Raw genomic sequence first — 14,664 nt, 5'->3', positions numbered from 1 at the left:
ATACCTGCCTACAATTGTCATTTGTATATTGTCATTCACTATCTACTTATTTTTTATTTTATTTTTTTATTATGTGTTTTATGTTCTGTCGCTGTCATTCTGTTGTACTGCGGAGCTTCTGTCACGAAAACAAATTCCTCGTATGTGTAAACATACCTGGCAATAAAGCTCATTCTGATTCTGAATTTAATATTTTGGTATTTTGAATGTGGTATATATATATATATATATTTTTACACTTAAAATACAGAGAGTGGAGGAAAGAGCATTGAATCCCTTCCTGCAGATTGGGGTGTCAAACCCATAGCTGCATACTGCATCGTCATTATCTTCTTTTTCCCCATTTTATGACCGATGACAACCAGCGTTGAGGTGCACAACTGTCACTTACTACACTGGACTGTCATCAAGACACAGTTACAGGAGTTGGATTATTTACAATATTATTATATATGTTGTAATAACATGCTATCGATATTTCATTTTTTTTTTTATATGGTGACAGACTTAAAACAACACAACACAACGCTGTTCTATATTGTGGCCCTCAAAAAAGTTTAGACTTGTTGGGCTGCCCAGTAAAGGCAGCATGTAAACAGGCTTCAGGGTACCTCGGTGGACATCTAGAGTTCGAACAAGAGGAAAGGCCACTGAGGTCACGAAGCATTGATGTGCAATGACTGCAGTCCGAATAGACAGACAAGGAAGAAGAGGGGTTCAAAACAAGATACTGACACATTCCTACTCCAGAGAGCAGAGCAAGTATGCTCTCTGACTAACTCTGCACACTGATGCTGGGTTTCAAACATCTATTATTGCTGATCGGGTGTGCCTCAGGGTTTGCAAACTCCCATAAGCTCTCGACACTGACTTCACTCATCAATACTCACCTGACAGTGTCAACTGGCAGCGCTGCACACAGCCTGGGAGCAAAGCAGATAAACTTAAAGGATTTACCATCCCCAGTGTGGGTATGACATCAGACAGGCTCTAGTCTCCAGCCTAACAGATTAACACTTCATAACATCATGATAGAAGCAGATCTCAAAGCAGCTATGCAGCAGCTACAATCAGCCATCTGTGCACCAGCTCAGGTGATTGTGTTGTTTGTGCACTGGGTCATGTGAGTAAGCGTGACTGTGGCTCTTTTCAGCCATGTCAGGATGAATCACTGATGGCATCACGCATCCATGGCAACAAAAAACCTTTAGATTGGTGGAGGAGTCATTTTACTGCACCGTTGGGAAAATACCCCCTTCCTCTAACATTTGGCCATAAGCCCAAAGAGCTTCTATAATTACCTATCTATAAATGTAATAAAGATGTCAAAATTACTTTTACACTATTAATGTCAAAACAACACTAGGCTCTACAAGATTACCCCTTTTTAATAGTCAACCAGTCATCCACAAAAGTACCCAATTAGTCGATGGGTCGATATTTACCAGACGTAAATGGATTAAGACATGAAGTGAAGCCTCATTAATTGTTGGACTTGCAGTTTCTGGCAAGTCCAGAGTTGAGAATCTCAGAAGTAAAAGTATGCATATTCTCATTGCCACATTCATGGATTTTAAATTGTCATGAATGACCCAATCGCTTCTGGGCAAATTGGGCAACACTACATTATTATTTATTGTATATGAACACTCCAAATGAACTCTTTTCAGACACCCACAGCACATGCAGGGCTATGTGAATGGCAAGCATTAAGAATGCAAGACTATATAATTTAATGGGGAAAAATTTCAAAAACGGCTGCCAAGCTCACATTTAAATAACATTAACAGCAACAAAATCTGACATATGTCCCATTCACACAGAGAAAAGTGCAAAAATTGTGTGTGATAAAATTTGAATGAACAGCTATTAATGCATCTGTTCAGACTGACACAAACATTTGCATGTCGCCAATAGCACAGAGAGGTTTACAAACCAAAACTCCACTGCACTGCGAAGAAACCTGGTGGTGTTTGATAATATACCCTACAGAGAACATAAATGTAAATTTGTTTGAAAACATGGAAATACTGTTTGACTTCTCTGTGACAAGAAAGTTGCGCAGCACTGTTTTGTTTACCATTGTAACCGCTGTTTTTCAGCTTTTCAATAAGTGAATTTGCATCCTTATTAAGCCCCTCACACTGTATAGTATATACAGGTATAGCTTTTTCACACTGACAGAATGATTTTATGCACTGATCACTGATCGATAACTCAAAGTCAGGGAAGTTAGGGAAGTTGTGGCCTAATGGCCAATCGAATGGTTGTGAGTTCGAGTCCCGGACTGGCAGGAATTGGGGGTGGGGGGAGTGCATGTACAGTTCTCTCTCCACCTTCAATACCACGACTTAGGTGCCCTTGAGCAAGGCATCGAACCTGCAACTGCTCCCCGGGCGCTGCAGCATAAATGGCTGCCCACTGCACCGGGTGTGTGTTCACAGTGTGTGTGTGTGTGTGTTCACTGCTCTGTGTGTGTGCACTTCGGATGGGTTAAATGCAGAGCACAAATTCTGAGTATGGGTCACCATACTTGGCTGAATGTCACGTCACTTTCACTTTCACTTTTGTCATTATTGTGTTAAATGGAAAAAATCATCAAACAGAAATTAAAAAACTTAGCTTTAGAAAGATTTATTTTTTTCTTTTTAATTTTTGGTGAACCATCCTTTTAATTCGTTTTTATTATTACTATTATTAATATGGATTTTTTTAATCTAAAATATAACACAATATTACGTTTTTATTTATTGAACTTGTGTTATTTTGCACAGGTCGAAAAACACCTTATGTCTTAGAAACCAATGTTTTTTTAATTGCGTTTTTTAACAAGTTTTTTTTTTTTTACTAGAGTAAACTATGATCCACAACTGTAGTTAACACAGAATTGATTAACTAGTTGAAAAAGAAAAAAAGAACACTACTATTTTAACTCCACATTAACTTATATAAGGTATATAAGTTTCGTTTTTGTAAAGTATTTAAGTCCAGACAATATATTCAAGCCAGCAGAGACAAAAAAAATACTAGTATGTACTATGGCTGGGCGATATATCGAATATTATTGATAATATCGGAATAATTTTGACAAAGAAAGGGAATAGCGAATATTAAAAAAATTCAAGCATACTTGCCAAAAAGAACGCCCAAAAAAGAAACATGTAACTGCGCACTGATTTATGTGCCTCTACTAGGAGAGCGTTCATGAGAGCGGTTACCAGATAACAAGAATTTAAATCCCCGAATCAGAGCTTCGCTGTTACAAAGATACATTTTCTGCCCAGTGTTTGCTTGTTTTTTTTTAGCAAACTGGCAACCATGCGCACGTGCTTACTCCTCATAGCGGAAGCGCCGCCGACGATGATCTGAAAATACTAACAAGCTGGAGTTTAGCGATCTAAATGAAAGCATCGTTTAGCCTGTCTGTGTTCCTTCATGAGATATCAACTGTATTGTTTGTGACTGTAAATGCAAAGTAAAATTGTATATATATATATATATATATATATATATATATATATATATATATATATATATATATATATATATATATATATATATATATATATATATAAAGACATAGCTATGTGCTTCAGCAACTAGCTCCCCATCTAAGAGGGTTTATAGTGTCAGTGGGAACAGTTTCATGCCACAGAGCTTCTCTTGAAACCGCAGACAGTTGACAGACTTGTAAAATACCCCAGTTGCATAGTATAAATTGTGAATTGCATGCGCTAAAAAAAGTTGACAGAATGCACTTTCTGTACTTGTTTTGCACTACTTCAGTTAAATATAGGCCTACATGAGTTCATTTAATAAAAAGCAGTAAGTGATCACTTGGTCTAGACTGAAGAACTGCTTAAATCAGCTGTATAATCTAATTTTTTTTTTTTTTTTTTTTTTTTAAGGGGCAGAAATGATTATTATTATTTTTTTTTAATGCAAATGCAAACATATCGAGATATTTATAGAATGTCATAAAAATTGTGACAATATTGAGATATATATTGCCCAGCCCTAGTATATACCTGTTAAGTAAACTACAATAATTATAGTCTCCACTAACAGTAAAAAGAAGTTGTTTAATTTCACTAGAAATGCTAAGCTGTGAAAATTCTGTTGTTGTGACAACCCTAGTATGTACGTGTGCATGTGTGCACTCAGTGTGTTTCTCAGGAAGTGGGGGTGTGGTAGGGTTGGTTAACAGGTGGGCGTCTCTGACTTGATTAGAGCTGTCTCTCTGGGGGTCCCAACAATGGGATGATTGCTTCCTCTAGCTGCTGGCAGTGGCCCAGTGCATTGCTGATGGCATGACTGGCTTTACAAAGAGCCCTTACAGCCGGGACTGATTGTATCCTTTTCTGCCAACCACATGCCAACATATATCAACTCCCCACCACAGGCCCACATGAAGAAAACAAAAAAATTGGTAATAAGCTGCAGTTGTAACCACTGCAAAGGCACACAGGAAATTCAGTTCTTAGCCATCAGGTACAGGAAGAGGCCATTCTCATTACAATTCCTAATAAAGGGCCCAAAGAAAATAAGATTTGCTTTTAGCTTCCAGGGTCTTGATGATAAGTCACCAGCTGGGATTCCGAGCACAGGAAATTCATAGGTGATTCATTTATTTCTTCGCTTTCAGTTTTTAGAGAGATTTCTAGTGTGCAACAAAAAGTAAAACAAATATCCCTTACTAAATTGTCCATGAGGGACTCAAAAACTGGCCATAAAGTCTACATGAAATGGCATCTGCAAACAATTTTACTTCTGTAATTTGATTTATTGCCAGGTGAAAAAGAATAAGAAAAAGTGAATTGACAAAATAAGTGGATAGGTGGACCGTCAAAATCACAATGACAAGCACTTTTTCCCCTTTGAATAAAATATAAACTGTAAACAAGGTTATTGTCCATTCATGCTGACTTCACATTGTTCTAGGGAGGGAGAATGTGGTCCCTACATGACACTAAAAAATGCAAACGCTCATTTAGGGCAAATTATGAAAGATGTATTAAGGTGTGGGGGTGGCGTTTCACAACCTGCTCACACGCTCAGGTCTCTGGCTGAACTGACAAACACACTGTAATTACAATCTGTGACAGCAGAGAGGCTTGAGCATTACATCTCTGTCACACTCAATGCAACACTCTCTGTAACAGTCATGAAGAGTGCTTAACGTCACAAGAACTGGCAAACAGCATCTTAAAACTGAACAATAACAACAGCAGTCAAAGTAAACAGCAAAAATAAACCTCGACATAGCAGGAAAAGCTAAAAACTTCTTACATGGAGAGTAGATTTTTAAACATTTATTATCTACATCAATTATCTATATCAATACTGTAATTAAGATCGTCTCTTTGAAATCTGATAACAGGTGGTGACAGTAGATGAATTTAATATTCAGGTTAAAGCAATCTGTCCCAGCTGACCACCGGACACAGATGCAGGTGTAAACAGGGTCTTCGTGTGGCACAGTATGTCCAGCCTCCAGAACTCTAAAGTACTGCCAACCGCATGGATAACAAACCCATCAGAAGCGTATCATGTGCTGAGAGATGTGTACTCACCCTCGGCTGGCTCTGGGTCAGTGAACGAAGCCTGCTGATTGTGCCTGCTCTCCTCCTCCACATGCTTACACACTCTACAGGTGTACCCATCCTGCATCTGGGTGTCAGGGTCAGCACCCTCCTGCCTGTCACAGTCCACATGAACCCATCTGAGAGAGAAACACACAATAAACAACCATCAATGCACTAATCAAAGTAACAGCATTTGCCTGAACCTAACATTGTTTTATTTACGCTAATACTAATTGTTAACCTGAACAATAATTGAATTTCTAGTGTTAACACAAATTAAAGCTCTATTGTATGTACAGCACCTAAAGTAGAAACATGTAGCACAAGGTACTATTTGAGCTATAGTTCTTGCATCCAGATATGTACATTTTGTACACAGATAACGTTCACTTCAGAAATCAGTTTTTGTTTTTTAAGCGCCTTACGCCATGAGCGCTGCAGTGTTTTCCATTAATAACCTAGACTCCGGACATAGTCTAATCTGTCCCACCACAGCCTAAACTTCTGGTTTGACCAATGCTGTGACATTGAGGCTGGACTGTCTATTTGGCCAGCCAATGGCAGATGGAGGAAGTATTTGGGAAATCTGACAGGAAACTGTCATTATCTGTAAGCCATTAATAAAGGCAATATTGGATAAATGGTTATCATAGAGTGAATCCGTGAGTGAATGTATTTAAATTCTGAATGGGTTATATCATAGAAAGCGCACACAGAGCGCTCATCCTTTTAATCATTAAAAAGCTGTCACTCAACTCTGTTCTTCGCTATCTCACCAAGTTCTGTTATATTCAATTAAGGTCTAAACCAGGGTTCCTCAAATCTTACCCTGGCGGGCCAATGCGCTGCAGAGTTTGGCTCCAACCCTGATCAAACTCACCTCCCTGTGATTTTCTTACGATCCTGAAGACATTGATTAGCATGCTCAGGTGGGTTTGATTAGGATCAGAGCTAAACTTTACAGGAAAGTGGATCTTGTGGGCCAGATTTGAGGATCCCTGACCTAAACTACTGTTCAATTAACCTCTTATTTACATTGTGTGTACATTTTGTTTGTTCTAATGAGAGGATTCGCAAGCATGCACAACTCAGAAACACTGAACAAAACTCTTTATGAGCAGTGAGGAAATACACCTCTGATTTGTCATTGCGTTTATGAAATCGTCAGAAATGTCTGTGATTGGCTACAAAGCTCAACGCTGTAGAAACCGGTGTTTTCTCTCACAGAACAGGCTGCACTGCACAGAACAGGATGCCCCCACAGGACGAAAAAAGGCCTGCTATTTATTTTTGTCTGAAGACAAAACATGCGGTTCTTTAAAGTATAAAAGGACTCGGCGCGTGGCTTCATTAATTTATTAATTATTTAAGTGAAAAATATTTAGCGTAGCCCTATTCATTCTATTGATAATATTGTATTCAGTTTTTCTTTGTTCTCACTCAGAAACTTTTAGCGGTTCACAGACACTCGTCCACTCTGTTATTTATTTAATACTAATTTAATATTCAGATCTTCTCAGTTAACGTTAGTGTTCGGATAACAAGCGACGGTTGTCGGTCGGGAAAATTAACTGAAATTAACTTCCTAATGCAGACCTCTCTGAATTTGTCTATTGGTTATTCGTAGTCTTTGAAGCATGCAGAGAACAATCCGCTGTTACTTCACACTAATACTGGATAACAACACCTCAGACTATACTGTCAGTTTTCAAGTGTACGAATAATGTTATAAAACAGATAGCTTTAGTTGGTCAACACAGACATGCTAAAATACACAATATAGTAACAGCTATATTGTGAAACATCCCTTCCCCATATAGCAGCGTTTACACTTGGGACTGTGTGATATTGTCATAGCTGAAGGGGTCATTTCCTACCTCTTACAAGTGCAGCAAGAGTGTTTGTCCAGAGGGTGGCCAGAGGCCTGATTCTGCCCACAGATGAGGCAGACCAGCGCTGAATCATGCTGCTGTTGACATCCTTCACACATTACACCATTAGTTGACCACTGGCCGTTAGGCTTCACGCCACACTGAGCACACGTTCGGCAGTTCTGCAAAACACAACACACAACTCACTATGACATCATCTAATGCACGGTTACACTAAATGATGACAGTAAATTCACTATATTTAGAACACTGTCAAGTGACATGCTGTAACATGACAACAATCAAATCATAAATGGACAGCGCTCCCACTTGTGTGACAAAAGAGACACCATCTGGGATGTGTAATACTGGTTCAGGTGAACTGATCCATGCAGGGCTTTTCAGAGTGAAAACTACACATGACAGTGTGAGATTAATACAATGCTTCTGTTCAAAACTCACTTTGTATTTGTTTGTATTAATATCATATTATGTATTACTGTATGTAAACGGATTATGTGTCGTATGTGTTGTTGGGAACGTAACTTTAAAAAAAGTAATTAGTTATAGTTACTCACTACTTGTTCCAAAATGTAACTTGAGTTAGTAACTGAATTACTCTATAATAAAAGTAACTCGTTACCAGGGAAAGTAACTATTTGCGTTACTGTAAAAAAAAAAAAAAAGTTGCTATATGTCAAAGATTTTTTTTTTTTTACGTTTTCACAAGTCAGTTAAAATGAGTAGAACAGACAGGTGTTCGTACATAACTTTTGATATTTATTGCATGTCAACAGACAGTTTTATCCTACACTTCAAGTATTATCTTTGTAAGAAAAGTGTTTTTGGCCACTAGCTTTGTAGATGCATATGTCACACATTGCATGTACACATTACATGCACGTTCTTGCCTTTGACCACAATGAATTTGAAGTAGTGCTTATATCCCCACCTTGAAAATGCCAACTTTTCATCGGATTGCTCCTGACTCGCCATTTCTGCTGCTGCTGTGAATCTCTGTGTAGCTTTTGCGTGTGTGTTGTGTGTGTGTGTGTGCGTGGTAACGGCATTGTAACGACGAGAAAAGTAATTAGTTAGATTACCCCATTACTGAAAAAATAACGTCGTTACCTAACACCGTTCTTTTAAACGCCGTTATTCCAAAAACTGGTCGTTTATATATATTATTTGTCATGTAAACACATTTTGCAACTTGACCGTAAAAGCTGGCAAAAAAGTGCCTAACAAATAAATAGCTTAATTATAATATAAAAATACCAAATATCAGCGAAATATCAACCTATGGTTTTCAAACAGATAGACTGGTTAAAATAAATATACTACCGTTCCAAAGTTTTGCATCAGTATCATTTACTAATTTCACTGGATTATTTTCTAATTTCCTTTAGAACTTGAAAAAAAAAAAAAGAAAAAAAGAAAGAAAACTCACATTGTGCCTAACATTTCTTCCTCATCTTGATTCGTTTTTGACGTCTCACACTGTATTTTCGCATTAATCCATATAAAGTAAAGCAGTCATGCCAAAAGATAGCAAATACACAAATATACTGTATAATCTGTACAATGGTGTAAACAGTATTGAAAATATACTACTGCATTGTTCATATAGGCAAGAATTGTTTCTCAACGAATATGTAAAACTTGTTTAGAACAACAATTCAATTCATATTTGACAACAATTCACATCCGAACAATGACACTTGAACCTAACAACAATTACGCACTACAAACTTCATAATCTTAAATCAATTTGAATTGAGCTCCAACATAATTACGCCTCTATAAATCCTCAAAATCATGTTCATCAGTCTGCATCAACACTCAATGGGAGCAGAGCACCGGAAAATTCCATGTCAATTAAACAAAATACATTAATAAAAGGCACTTCAAGCTCATCAAGAGCAGCATTTCAGCCTGCTTAAGAGAGGCAAGTATCAGCTCTAATAACCACCCACAGACCCTTAGCAAGAAATCCAAGGCTTTCCAAGCCTCTGATGATGGACAAACTCCTTGTCTGAATCCTGGATGACAGGTGGGGCTTCTTGGCCACCTCCACAAAGGGATGGGAACAGTCTGAGAGGGATCTGTGTGTAATTTGGTTCAGCTTTTCTATTCTTTCACATAAGCAGGATATTTAGGGGTCTACTAACAATATGACTACAAACACATTTTAGAAAAGTATGGCGTGGTCTCACTCTTCGATGGCATGCCCAAAGATTGTTTATGGACCATTTGCTGCTTCAAAGGACACTTCATAGGGCCTTTGACAAAGAGATTTGTACTACACCCTCTGATTCAATTGAAGTCAAATATTTTTGATTCAAATCAAAGTTTGTTATATTCTGATTTATCTGGGGATGAACTGGTTTGGTTTACAGCTTAAAATCCCTATGGAGAAAATGCATGTGGAAAAATACAAAACTTCTATAGTCAAGATGAACATCAACTCCACAACTCACTCACATAGCTCAGTCTTCAAGGAGAAGGGCATCAAAACTAGGGCTGTAGTACTCGAGTCCGGTCTTTTTCTGTCGTCTCGGACTTGTCTCGGACTCGTTGAATTTGCACTCGGACTTGTCTCGGACTTGGCCATTGGACTCGCCAAGTCTTCTAGTTGGTCTCGACCGAGTCAAGCAAAAAAATAAAATAAAAAATTTCTCCTTCAAAACAAAACCAAATTTGCATGATGTCGCGACTGAAAACATGTGGAAAACGCTAGGCGCGCCGCTCTCTTTATTTCCAAAGCACTCTGTAGCCTGCGCTCGCGCTCCAGTGGCGTCTGCTGTTGCTGGGCAACCATGACCCGCTCTCCATGATGATGCAGAAGTTTCAGCAAAGAATAAATGGATTTCCAGCACTAAAAATCCCTTGCAGTAGCTCTGATAATAGATTCATTTAAAAAATGTCTATCCTTGTACAACTATGATCATCTGTTTCTCCATCTTGCCTTAGCTTTCAGTATTGTTCCGGGAAAGGATGTGCATGACCAGCAGTGCACTTACTGCGACCTGAAAAGTTTAGATGTTTTTCTACCTGTTAGATTGTGTTTTATTTACGTCTACACCTAGATAGCCTTAAACGTATCCTTTACAATAACGAAAAACTAATTATTGTTGTACAGTATAGGGGTTGCAAGACTACTGATTTCTACTAGTCGATTTTTTAAATAAAAAATGCTTGAGTTACTCGGCTATACTCGTGGTTCATGCTATTGTAAATGAAAACACATTAAATAGTTTTTTTTTTATCAATAAACGCGTATTAATGTATAGCTTTATGCAACAATTACATATGTACATTTTAAAAACTTTATAATTATGACATTACATATTTACATTTTCATGTAACAGCCAGTATTTGTATCTGTAACAATCACAAAATTTTTCCTATCTGCATTCGGATACAACATCGTACAGTTACTTGATAAGACCGTTATGACTTTTTATATATTTTTTCGTAGTTATCACTGAACAAGTATGTCGTGTTAAACTGAAATAATTATTAATTTCTAAAATAATATTTATCATGCAAGCAGAGATATGTCATGACAAACGTTGAGTGATCATTTGAACACGACTGAATCCATTCAATGCACACATTTTCAGTACGCAGAACACTTTGAGCGAGTCTTAATGTTAATGAACTTCACTAAACAGATGTGTGTGTTCCGCGCAAACCAGCAAAAGGTAAATATGCAAACATGTAGGACAAGTAGACAATGTATCCGTATCTAAGCTGATTATTAGCCTACTCTTGAGAGATAACTGATTTGGTTTTTGAGAGAATGAGACGCGCAGCGCGTCTGTTCGATTGGTGAGCGCGCTGTGCTTATTCCATTCATTCGTATCATATGGTAGCCTAAGCTTTCAATATTTGCCTTTTAAATATATACAAATAATATAACGTGTAGCTATGATGTATTATTATAGGTAAAATTACTCTTGCAACGCTCTGATTTCTGAGAGATGCACAGAGAGGCGACAACAATGCAGTGTTTGATTTGCACTCTTTTCACTCATAAAGTTTACATTCATTCACTTCTGGCGCTGACTCCCTGGCTCACCTGTTATCTAGCAAACACCAGACTGTGTCAGCTTCAGTCGAGTATTCAGGCAGAATTATTCCTTGTCCGTTATTCGTTTTTTAAGCCATTATCCGTGCCATTCCGAATAAGGTATTCGGCTTCAGGCACAACCCTAATTATTACATTACATATTTTATTTTTACATGCAACATAGATAAGGTCATATAGTAACAGCTCCACGCAATATTGTAATTCTAAAATTCACGTCGTACTTGCAAACACTTAGTATGCATTATGGTTAATGCATGCTGGAGTAGTCGATTGTTTCCGACAGAGCTCGACTAGTCTATGCAAGCACTAGCACAGTATGACAAAAATTTCGCTGTATTTATGTGCGCATGTCCAGTAGAGCCAAACGTATCCATTCTAGCCTTGCTGCGCGCATTTGTCATATCCCGAGCTTTGCGTGTGTCTGTGCACTGTGCCAATTAGGCATAGTCATATACATTTTTGACCACAGATATAATGTCAACAAAAAATAAAGTACATAAAAATTATTTGACCTTACAGTTCCAAACTTTGTTTGTTTATCCAAGTTTAGCTCCCAGGGTCGGACTGGGGGTAAAACCAGTACTCATTACCAGGGCCCCAAAGGAAGAGAGGGCCCTTGAAAAGTATGAATCTGAAATATATATTTTTTAACTGGATATTTTCATGGGTGGGGGGCATGGGGGCCAATCAGGACTGCCTATGCATAGGGCCCGGGATCTTGTTTAACGCCCCTGTTAGCTTTAACCCTAATTATATACACTTGAACCTAATCAAGCTCTTACTAGACACACTAATCTTCCAGGTGTTTTAAGGCCAGTTGGAGCTAAACTTTTCAGGACATTGGCCATCCAGGATGTAGTTTGGAGACCCCTGTCCTACAGAGTTGTTACTTTGCACATGCTTTTTGATCATAACAAATAATAATGTCAATTAATTTTCTTAGAATAGGAGATATGCTGTCTCTCGCATCACAAACATTATCAGTAGTTAAGTATGTGGTCTTGAAGAGGACCCTTTTCTCTTTAATTTGGACTCGGTCTTGGACTTGGACTCAAAACTTTTGGACTTGGACTTGACTTGGACTCGAACCTCTTTGGACTCGGTCTTGATTCGGTCTCGACTAGTCCTGGACTTGGACTTGACTTGGACTCGACAAAGCTGGACTTGACTACAGCTCTAATCAAAACCTAGCACAGCATGCACATGTTGATTCAATGATTCAACTAAAGTGTTTTGGAGGTAATGAATAGAGCCCGACCGATATATCGGCCGGCCGATATTATCGGCCGATATGAGCTTATTGCATTTAAATCGGCATCGGCGTTTATAACGGCCGATGAATGATGAGAAACAGTCTCATGCTTTACTCATGTTATGAGTGTTGCATAGTTTACCCACCAGAGGGAGCTCTGCAGCTCCAGAGTTGACAACAGCGCCAGAAATCCACTAGCGAAGAAAGCGATCAGCCAAGCCAGCCACGGAGATTTTTTTTTCTGTTTTGACGGTGAGTCTGTCGTTCTTCATGTGAAATGATTTAGTTCATACACTGTATATACAATGATGTGGTAGTTCTAGCTAACGGTCCTATCATTATCACTTATAAATATTCTGTAACATCACTTACAGCCGCTAATGCATTGCTATATTAGATTAGCCACAGAGCTAATACCATGTTTATCAGTGGAAGAGTGCGAACGTTAATAAGAGGTCAAACTATAACGTTATCGTTTAACTTATTCTAAATATATCTGCAGTGTTTCCCACATAATGACCGGGTAACTGTGGCAGGGGGGCAATGACTAGAAGTTATGTTCAGCGTGCCTCGAAAAAACAACAGCTGTTATGTTATTGAATGAATTCATTAAAAATAGGTCATTGCACTTACATCAAATCACGATATGGACGAATATCTGTAAGTATTAAGCCGGAATAGTCTTTTTAAATATGAATCCTGCATGTTCTGCGTGTCTCTGTTAATGAATGGCGCAGAAGCGCCTCTTCATTCATTAAACACACGTAAGCGCATTAAGCTCGCGGTGAATTCAGCGTCTGCTGTCTCACTAAATAATCACGTGAACACATGAACAACATCTCCAGAACTGCTCTGACAGTCACTTCATGAGCATTTGACCGTTTGATTTAAGTAAAAGCAGCATCACATCACATACACAGAACTGTAAATGTACGCCAACCCGTCAAAATAAAAGTCCAGTTAAAGACTGTTGTTCAGCAGAATGTACAAAAGCCTATCATAGACTCGATTACTAAAATATTCGATAGCTACAGCCTTATGTTATTCTAACGCTAATATAGCTTCCTTTTTAGCAGGCCCCTTAAATGCTTGCTATTAACTTGATTGAAGGTGGTTCTTCTCAAAATTGACAGCGGTGTGTTCATGACACTAACGTTAACCATTCAACTTAGACTAGATGCGTCAGAAATGATTAACCAGATAGGACATGTAAATAAATGTGAGCTGAACAAGCGCTTTTTTTATTTTATTTATTTTTATTTTTTACAGATTGTTTCAAAGCAGCTTTAAAGACATAACAGGAAAATGTTGTAATATTGTTAAATAGAAGTAGGTAATAGGTAATACCTATTGGTTGACAAATAAAATATATATATATTTCTCATTTTTGCCTATGTAGGAGATCCCTGTTTATTATAATTCTAATTCTAATGATGACACGAGTAATGATACATGGTGATATTATTAATACACATGCTTATTCTTTCTCTGTCTCTTTCTGCCCTACAGATGGCTGAAAAAGGGCATGCTGTAGCAGCAAAGTGTGGGACTACTTCTGCAAATACTTTAACTTTAGTATTATAATTTATTTACAGAACACACACAGACTGTTAAAACCAGCTTCAACTGGAAGAAAGTAAAAGTGTTAAATGTTTAAAATCAGGCTGTTTTTTTTATCATTAAAAAATATATACTTTTGATGTGCAATTGTTTAGTCATTGAGACTATAATCTAAGGCTTTTTTTTTTTTTTACATAATCTCTTCTGGAAAATGGTTTATACAGCCCACATACATAGAACAGGCAGATATTTTGCTATTGAATGTTGTGTAAGTGCAGTATATAGGAAATGGGTCTAATA

The 14,664-nt window shown here is 37.8% G+C and overlaps 1 protein-coding gene and 1 long non-coding RNA gene across 9 annotated transcripts in view; one reads left to right on the top strand and one right to left on the bottom strand.

The window, feature by feature from the left end:
* The window catches only part of LOC127946125 (histone-lysine N-methyltransferase 2C), a 155,560-nt gene that overhangs the window by 60,828 nt on the left and 80,068 nt on the right, over window positions 1-14,664 (bottom strand). For all 8 annotated transcript variants that reach the window (XM_052542427.1, XM_052542426.1, XM_052542431.1 and 5 more), the window contains exons 11-12: window positions 7,463-7,638; window positions 5,574-5,722 (exon numbers count right to left, since the gene is read on the bottom strand). In XM_052542427.1, the coding sequence (XP_052398387.1) occupies window positions 5,574-5,722; window positions 7,463-7,638 (325 nt within the window). The remainder of the gene's footprint in view (window positions 1-5,573; window positions 5,723-7,462; window positions 7,639-14,664) is intronic.
* On the top strand, window positions 12,799-14,507 carry LOC127946134 (uncharacterized). Its single transcript, XR_008151017.1, has 2 exons — window positions 12,799-13,056; window positions 14,314-14,507. It is a non-coding gene; the product is annotated as an uncharacterized LOC127946134 (long non-coding RNA).

Source organism: Carassius gibelio, chromosome A24 (assembly GCF_023724105.1).
Source record: "Carassius gibelio isolate Cgi1373 ecotype wild population from Czech Republic chromosome A24, carGib1.2-hapl.c, whole genome shotgun sequence".
Classification (NCBI taxonomy): Eukaryota; Metazoa; Chordata; class Actinopteri; order Cypriniformes; family Cyprinidae; genus Carassius; species Carassius gibelio.
The sequence above is the reverse complement of the archived record's forward strand: the minus strand, read 5'-3'. Positions and strand labels throughout refer to the sequence as shown.